At 36.2% G+C, this 9,194-nt stretch overlaps 1 protein-coding gene across 2 annotated transcripts in view; it reads left to right on the forward strand.

The window, feature by feature from the left end:
* LOC139315260 (coiled-coil domain-containing protein 159-like) overlaps positions 1 to 5,726 on the forward strand; it is a 13,584-nt gene extending 7,858 nt beyond the window's left edge. For both annotated transcript variants that reach the window (XM_070941396.1, XM_070941395.1), the window contains exons 6-12: positions 243 to 423; positions 871 to 938; positions 1,070 to 1,146; positions 1,836 to 1,936; positions 2,422 to 2,513; positions 4,713 to 4,847; positions 5,526 to 5,726. In XM_070941396.1, coding sequence (XP_070797497.1) covers positions 243 to 423; positions 871 to 938; positions 1,070 to 1,146; positions 1,836 to 1,936; positions 2,422 to 2,513; positions 4,713 to 4,847; positions 5,526 to 5,659 — 788 coding nt within the window. In that variant the 3' untranslated portion in view covers positions 5,660 to 5,726. The remainder of the gene's footprint in view (positions 1 to 242; positions 424 to 870; positions 939 to 1,069; positions 1,147 to 1,835; positions 1,937 to 2,421; positions 2,514 to 4,712; positions 4,848 to 5,525) is intronic.
* Positions 5,727 to 9,194: the final 3,468 nt, after the last annotated feature.

The following is a 9,194-nucleotide window of genomic DNA, read 5'->3' on the forward strand; positions in this document are numbered from 1 at the left end:
CTAAATTCTAAGCTATGGAAATTATTTTTGCCTTATTTTTACTACCCTGTTTGTTTCTCCTACAAATACTATTTTGGAGATTTTTTTTCAACTTGTTATTGAAATGGGGATAAATCAATCTCCAGTGGAGCACTTAACACTAATAATAACTGACACTAAAGCCAAATACTGTTGTCTGTTCTAGCAGCTAGAATGTGTGGCCTGAGCTAATTTTATTTTTCCTATCCTGGTTATTTATGCAGGTGAAATGAATCGCCTACAGCACAATTCACCTGGTAACTTTGAATCATTGCTGGGATGCAGGATGGAAGGGTTGAAGAATGAGCTCTGCAGCCTTCGACAACATGTGCTTCATCAGTCAGATGGGGATTGTACTCCTGATCTGTTTTCCTGTCCTGGTGTCATGCAAGATACTTTGGAGAGGTCAGCCATTTGAAATAACAACATAAATAATTTGGCAGGATAATATGGTAGGGAACAACAGCTGTAGTTTTCTACTATTATCCAGAATACATGCTTACTGGGATAAACATGCATCCCTATATGTCGAAGCTTGAGTATACCATGAAACTGTTGGATTAGAAGGAATACATTTTTTCTCCTAATAGTGATTTTGACAGTGATTTGCTTGTTATAATTTTGCTTATTATAATTAGGAATGAGTGAGAGCCTGTCTGTCCCAGACATTTCTAGCCCATGAAAAACAGCTGGGTAATTTACTATCTCTCAGTGCATTGGAATTGCAGAGAGCCTATTTGCTATTTTTCAAATTCTGTTAATAATTTAAATCTTGTGTTCATTTTCTAAGGGAGCTTCAGAGAACTAGTCTTTGTCTTGTTGCTGATACTCCTGCTTTTCTTCTTATTCCAGTAAAAAAATCCTATGGCAAGAATACGAGTGCATCAAAAGAGAGATAGATCAGCTGAAACATAAACTTGGCAAGTAATGCTTGAGGTTCCTGCTCCCATAGACTCTTCTGCATCATGCAAAGGACCACTTATTGGTGGAACTATTGAAGAAGAAGAAAAGAGATACGCAGCTTTTAAAAAATTTATATTTTATCCATTAGATTGCCAAGAAGAGGAACTATACAATCAAGTTTCTGCAACTCATGAGATTAAGAGAATCCAAAACCGGTACTGTAAGGTACAACTATAAATACTCTATTAAATACAATGATTTAATGCTAACAGTGTTATAACCCCACATAAAAAGTGAATTCAATCTTTGTCTAATAAAGCTTATCTATATTACACACTCAAAAAAGTTGGAAGCGATGTGGAGGATCACAGTGTAGTTCTTAGCCAAATCTAAGAAATACATAGAAAAATTAATCATCTACCCATGGCTCATTTGCCCAAGCATTTTTTCTTTCTTAAAATAGTTTTTTTATAATTTGGGGGGAGGAGCTACACCAAGCTGCTGTTAGTTTGGTTGTCTGTTTTTTCTTCTAGCATCATCAGGAATGTCTGTGCAGAAATAGGATGGAGTAAGAGGAAAACAGATGATATCAAGACAGTACTATGCTGGGAATCAGCATATGCAGCCATCAATACATTGTATTTTTCCAACTACATAAGCATAATATAATATTATGGCAGCTGCCCTTTTAGCTTCCTCTTAAGGCTGGAATTTAGTCATAATGTGTGTAAGAGTGTGAATATAATTTGCCAATTTGTTTTCTGTATACTAATATATTTTTTTTTTAGTTGTACAGATAAGTAAATAGGGAATCATCTACCTATAAGAAAAATTTCAATTTCAATTATTTCTTGTTCATCTTAAAAAACTAGATAAAACTTATATTTACAACTACACTTTTATGTCTTTTCCAGATGTTGGAAGAATTAATAAACACTCATAAAGCTCAGGTTCAGGATTTTGGCAAAACAAGGAATGAAACTCAGAACACCCAACAGGAGCTTAATGTTGTCAAGTAAGCCATTCTATACTGTGTTTTGTATGCTTTAGTGAACATGTATTCATATAGAGCTTCATGAAAGATTGGGGAGAAGAACATGGTGGTTAAATTCTGGTAGTTATTTTTGTGATTTAGAAGACAATGTGGTAGTAAAGGGGAGAAATGTCAAGTTAGGGACTAGCAGGCAATTGCCCACCAGGTGGCTGGTTCCCTGTTTACATAATTAGTTTACCAACAAAAGTGCCTGACCACTCCATGAATTTGCTGCATCCAGAGAAAATTGATTGATAAGATAAATTGCCTTTGTTCTGTTCCCTATTGCAATTTTGAGCCTTTTGCCTTTAACATCAGCATCTGTCAAATAGGTTATGTTTCTGAACACAAGCACTATAAAAGCACTTATTTTTTTTATACTGCAACTCTTCGAATTCTTTAAAACTGCCCTGAATTTAAGTTCCTTTAGAACCATTACTACTATGGATTTTATTTCTTTTAATCAGATCTACAATGACTGATCTAAAAGAACAGGTGAAATGTCTCAGCTTAGAAGACAAGTATACTATGCAACCCAAGGAGGATAGCACTGATCTGGGTAAGTGCTGGTTTGTACAATATTACAGAATAACAAGAGTTGGAAGACACCTTGGGGCAAGGGTGAATTGCTCCTGGTTCGGATCGGATCACCCAATCCAGTAGCGATGGCAGCGGGTGGTTCAGAGAACCGGTAGCAAAAATCCCTCCGCCCGCCCCCGTCCATCTGAGCTGCGTGATCATCAGAGGCTGTTTTTTTAACTTTTAAAAGCATTTTTTCTATAACCTCTTCAGCCGAAAAAATGCTTTTAAAAGTTAAAAAAAAAAGCCTCGAAGAGATTGTAGAAAAAAATGCTTTTAAAAGCCTCTGACAATCCCAGCTGAGTTGCCTGATCGTCAGAGGCTTTTAAAAGCATTTTTTTACAACCTCTTTGGCCGAAGAGGTTGTAGAAAAAATGCTTTTAAAAGTTAAAAAAAAAAAAAAGTTGGCCATGCCCACCCAGTCACATTACACCCCCCCCACCAAGCCACGCCCACAGAACCGGTAGTAACAAATTTTACATTTCACCACTGCCTTGGGGATCTTCTAGTCTAATCCCCTGCTCATACAGTGAACCCTGTTACCATTTCAGACAAATGGTTGCCAAATCTCTTCTTAAAAACTTTCAGTGTTGGAATATCCACAAATTCTGGAGGCAAATCATTGCACTGATTAATTTTTCTAACTGTCAGGAAATTTCTCTTTAGTTCTAGGTTGCTTCTCTCCTTGATTAGTTTCCTTCCATTGCTTCTTGTCCTGCCTTCAGGTGCTTTGGAAAATAGGTTGAATCCCCCTTCTTTGTGGCAACCCCTCAAATATTGGAACACTGCTATCATATCATCCTTAGTCCTTTTCATTAAACTATACATACTCAATTCCTGCAACTGTTCTTTATATGTTTTAACCTCCAATCCCCTAATCATCTTTATTGCTCTTCTCCATACTCCTATCATGAGGGTTGTACCTGGTTAGAAGAGATGCACATGATCCTATGTAAAACATTGTATAATTAATGAAATGATCTGACATAAGCTAGACACACTAATACTTGGGATCTACCTTAAATGTAACCTGAACTTCTTACCAGTCAACAGTAGAACATGGTTGCTAGTTAGCTATTAATTTATTTGATATATAGCTCTCTTTTCTAATCTGGGAAGTACTTAAAATGAAATGTTTTGAAAAATAAAATCATTCAATAACCTATGTAAGAGATGTGCCAATGCAGATTTTCTAAATAAAGTGAGAGCAAAATGCAGCTTCTAAGGGCTGTTCAGTAGTCTGAAAATAATGCAGGAGGAAGCTTTCTTCAATGTGCCAGAAAGGAATGCCTTTGGCAGTGGAGACAAATATGCAAAGGCCCTCTCTACAAGGGTCCTTTCCTATTTTATTTAAAAATTAAGCTAAATTATAGATCTTAACAATCAGACCAAATTGTAATGGGAGAATCAGATTCAAAGCCATTTAAAACTTCAAAAATCAATGTTAGCTGCCTAAATTGTGCCTGGTAAGCAGCTGGCAATCAATGTAAATCTTTTGGTATAAGCATCCTATGTTCCCTGTGTTTTATACTAGTTAGCACCCTCTTATCTTCTCTTGCTAATGATATACAAGTTCCAAAGAGGGCTACGGTTACTATGATATAGCATTCTGGTTGCTAGAGAATAGATATGATAATCTCTCTTTTTCTCAGTGAGGGACTGGCAAGGGAGGGAGCAATTTTCTAATATCCCCAGTGAATTAAAGGCAGAAAATAATTTAATTTTGACTTGTTTTCTAGAATTATCTGCTTATATATCAGATCCTCTTTTACTGGTAGTAATAAGATAGATACTTCCAATTAGTCCAACTTTTAATCTGCTTTTATATTGAAAAGCAAGCTATAAATCCATTACTAATTTAAAATGGCCCTCAGGCAACAATGGAAATTCAATATAATCTTTTAACTAGTGTCCTTTAATATAATCTGAAAAATATCATACCTCTAACATTCCTTTCTTTGAATACTAATGTTTGTATAACATTAAAGTATTTCCTAATTGCTTCATGTTGCAAGTAACAATGTGCAGCCAATACAAATGGCAGAGATGGAACAAAGTGCACTATTGTCTTTTTAATGTGTTTTTATTTATTCACTAAATAACATATTGCTTTGGAAAATAGAGCCTGTGGTTATGAGTTGTTGCTGGATCCCTGATCTCTCATTGTTTTGTCTGCTAGAAAAGAATGAAGAGTTACTGCATGAAGAAGACTTATCTTTCTCCTTTAGTAGTGATGATTCCATCTCTGAGTTCAGTCTCACAGATGTCAGCTCGGATGAACTTTTCAGTGAAACAGAAGATGTACAACTTGTTGGTAGGCACTACTTTATTTTGAAATACTGGGCAATGATGTGGCTGCGGGGAAGGTGGGGAGCCAATACTAAAAAGATACCTCTTTCTTTCTCCACTTCTTGAAACTTCAAAGTCTATTTCATCACACTGGGGGAAAAAAACAATATTTGGGGAGACTAAAAGGATTAACATTCTCTTCCAAGAGATTAATACCATTTCATTAAGCTGTTCAATGTTCTCATAGGCAGGATTTGGAAGAATGGTTTTCCTAAATTTATGTGGATTTTGCTCTGTTCTAATCCTGCTAATTTACTTTTTTTAAAAAAGAAGAAGATGGGCAGTTCCCAGCTTCTGTACATCTGGTTCCACTCCATGCAAGAAGCTTCACGTACTTTGCAACTTCACTAGCTCATTGTGCCATATATGTATGCCTTTGATGTCAGCTAAAAGACCCTGTTTTTACAAAGATATACTTATTATTTAACAGGCTGTTTTAAAGCTCTTTTCAAATGCCCCACTTGCATCACTTGGGGAAAAGAAAACCCACTAAAAGTTTGTACCACCCAGAGCTCATAGGAATTGGGCAGCTAATAAATTAGGTGGCTAATAAATTCAAATAAATAAAGGGTCCTCTTGAAAATGTGTTAACTTATTTAATGGTTCATAGTAATATGCTAATTACACTTGTTGTACCTTTTAGATGACAAGGTTTCTATACCAAGTTTGAAACTGGAGAATATCCCTGGAAAGGCAATTGGTGGCATGTTGGAGAGGACAGAAATCAGCAGTGAATTATCCACCAGTTTGCCTGAGCTGAACTTCAGTGACCTTTAAAGCATCATTTAAGGGCTGCCTCATGCTTTTTAATGAGGAAACAAATTAAAGAGAGGAAAAAACATGAGTTGTTTTCAACATGATACGATGCTTTTGTGCAGATATTGCACGAGGTAGGAGGAGGAGTGATCTTAGCCCATGTCATGTTGGTATGTCAGGATTTTCTGGATAGATCTGGAATCATTTCAAGGACACTGTGTTAATAGCTTCCAGTGTCTCTTTCTAGAAATGAAACAATGGTATTAATTAATCCCAATGTACATCAAATATGATATATATCTTTTTTTTCCAAAATTTAAATAGTCTGTAACTTAACACAGGCAAAAAAAATATTCTGGAAGTTAATTCATCTTAAACTACAAAGCCTGTTAATTTGGTCAGTATCTGTAATCCAGGAAAGAAGGAAACATCTAAAGGACAGAAGAGCCTATACTATATTACATATGAAACCATTAATTTGCCAGTGCACCAGCAGGTGATTAAGACAAACTTTGCTGTATATTGGATGCATGTTACAGTTTTGTGGTAGTAGACAAATTTTCTGGACAGTGGGTAGCTCATGTCTTGTTCAGGAGCAGCTGGAATTATTGGATAATTCTGGGTGTGCCCATCTTGTTTTCTTCGCCACTGAGCTGTTACACTGTAGTCTTTGGAGTCATAAGGGAACTAATTTGTCTAAGTGACAGTGTGTCCAAGATTACTGATTTTGGATTAGATGGGAAAGAAATCAGTGTAGCTTCTTAATTATCATGCCTTCAGTCATGTTCAGTGAATGGCAAATGTTAAAATAAAATCTAAAAGTCATGCTATAGTTAGGTTTTTATCAAAGTTAAAACTTAGCCTATATTATTTAAGTCAATGAGGAAATACGTCAAAGTACATGTGGATTTATTTGTGATGAAGTTCTCCTTAGGTTGCATTGTTCACTACACTTTTGAATAGAAGAATATTGCAATAAAGGTTACTTTCTCCTTGACAATTTTATGGTTAAAATCATACACACATGCAAGACTTCCTTGCAACTTTTAAAATGAAAGATTTCCAGTTGTGGGAATTATTAACAGAAAAGTCATGAGTGACTTTTGAAAAATAAAGCTACAGTATAAGAATATAGCATATTAGGTGTCTCTAATATTACATCTCTCAAATGTGTAATCTTTGCATTTTTGTTAAAGTCTGGATTTAATTTGTGCAGTGATGCATTCTTATTGATTTAAAAAACAACTTAAAAAATAAGGCATGTTTTCCTCGCCAATGTTTCATCTTGCTTTTCTCAGTGTATGGGATTCTCATTTTACTCATGGAAGTAGAAAAGCATATTGAGCAAATAAACTTTTTGAGAAAACCATTATTATCTGAATTGCTATCCCAGAATTCTTAAATCAGAGAAGGTCCCAGACTTTGGCATCTTTATAGTTACAAATTAACTAATCAGAATAGATTTATGCAAAAGCTGTTTATCTTTTTCTGAACCATCCAGTTTCAAAGATAAGATTAAATTAATTTTGAATTGCAGCTCTTACAGTTGCATCTTCTTTTTCCAAGGTCTAGATGGAGTAGAGCCTGCTAAAATTGTCATGAAGTCCTCAATCTTATTCTGATTAACAGAGCCCCTGGAATTCCTGTAGGTATGACATATCAGCATACTGGACAAAGCTGCATCTCTGTGTTGAAAAAGTGCCTTGAATAGGAACCACCCCAATCTCAGGGTAAAAGTAATTTCAGAAGAGGAAAAGGGTTACAGGCAAGGGAGAGGAGAAAAGGTGAGGAATTAGCAACAGGAGATTTAATCAGTGGATAGTCCAATAGTTCAGAGAGTGATGGGAAGAAGCAAGGGTTGCTCCCACACTTTGCATTCATGATCTGTTTGCTTCAGATTTGGGGAAACATAGATAGAGAAGTCAAATTCAGTGATCTCTGGACAGAACAATTTATCATAATGAATGTAGCTGATTGTATTAATGCAATAAAGCTTGCATATATTCATCAATAAACTGGACTTTGATAGAAATAATCTTTTCTGAAGTTTAGTTTTTGAACAATGAGGAGGGATTAGGAAGAAAATAACTAGTCTTCAAGTCCTTGGAGAACATTGATAGGATGGAAGGCACAGATTTCTGAGAGATCGCATGCCAAAAGGCAGGTGTCATGACAGGGTAGGCACACTTCCCAGGTTCCAATATTGTAAATGACACTAATCAAAGAGACCCAGAGTGTGCCAAATATACTGGCACATACTGGCCAGGCTGAAACTATGGGAAGTTAGTGGTTCATGAAGTAAATTGGCCCTATGCCATATAGGGCATTACAGGTAATAATCACCTTGAACTGCAGTCAGAAGCAGACTGGCAACCAATGCAGCTGTGGACAGAGATGTTATATGACATACTAAAACATGTTCAGCATTATCCAAGCTGCTACATTCTGCACCCGATGTTTCTGAGTGATTTTCAAGGGCAGCTCCATGTAGAGTACATTGGAGTAATTGAGCCTTGGGTTGTCACAGGGATAGATGGATGACTATCTGAAAGGACACAACTTGTGCACTAGATTGAGCTGAGTGAAGCCCCTTCCCTCATTGCACACCCTGCGAAAGTGCTAGCTCATACAAGAGTATGGATGGAAGGTTCAGGGGGCCCTAATATCTACAACCACTCAGTCTTGAAAGGATTAAGTCAGTCATTTCCTTCCCATCTAGGCCCACACAGCCTCCAGATACTCAGCCAGGATTTTAGCAGCAACACTTGGTCGGTTTGGAATTGAGAGATATAATTGGGTATTGATATATTCAAAGTCTAATTGCATTTGCAGTGTTGTAAATGATTCAGAATAAGAATCTACTTAAGTAGGTTTTTCTTCCTCATCCTTGAATATAACTTATCTTTAAGCAAACTTCTTCAATAAATTTTTAAGGCCATGAATTTTCTGCTCTGCAGTACTGTACTGATAATTTATCACAAGTACATAAACATATAATGCACAGTAGGGCTACTATACAGCTAAAATGTAATGATCACTAAATTGTAGCAAAAAGTTTATATTGTGTATCATCCTATTGCCATCTAGTGGCTATCTATTTTTGCAGCCTGGGTCTGATAGCTATACCATAATGCATACTGCAATAGCAAACAGATTGGTTGCAATAATAGAGTTTCTTTTATTTTGATTAGTGTCCCACCCTTTCTAGCTTCAAAGGTAACCACTGAAAGTTATTTCTAGTTTCTTGCCAATGAACAAAATTATGCCTGAGCCTGGAATTAATAAAAATTAACCCACAGAAACTATCAAAGCTTTCTGTCACCTTCAAAGAGATCTATAAGGACTTGGCACATTGCCCACTAATGCTGTTAAAAGAGTCTATTACTTGTGAAGTGAAATCGAGTACCACTTTGTTCTAGCCTCAGGGAAACTACAACACTAAAGGAGACAGCTGAGCTTAACAGAACAAGTAGAAAATCCTCTGCAGACTTGCCTAGGAATTCCTTGATACATTTGAGGCCCAACATCATTGAAGACCTTCTGAGAAATAGCCTAG

The sequence above is a fragment of the Pituophis catenifer genome, unplaced genomic scaffold, assembly GCF_029215685.1.
Source record: "Pituophis catenifer annectens isolate HBS135680 unplaced genomic scaffold, rPitCat1.0.hap2 SCAF_3, whole genome shotgun sequence".
NCBI lineage: Eukaryota > Metazoa > Chordata > Lepidosauria > Squamata > Colubridae > Pituophis > Pituophis catenifer.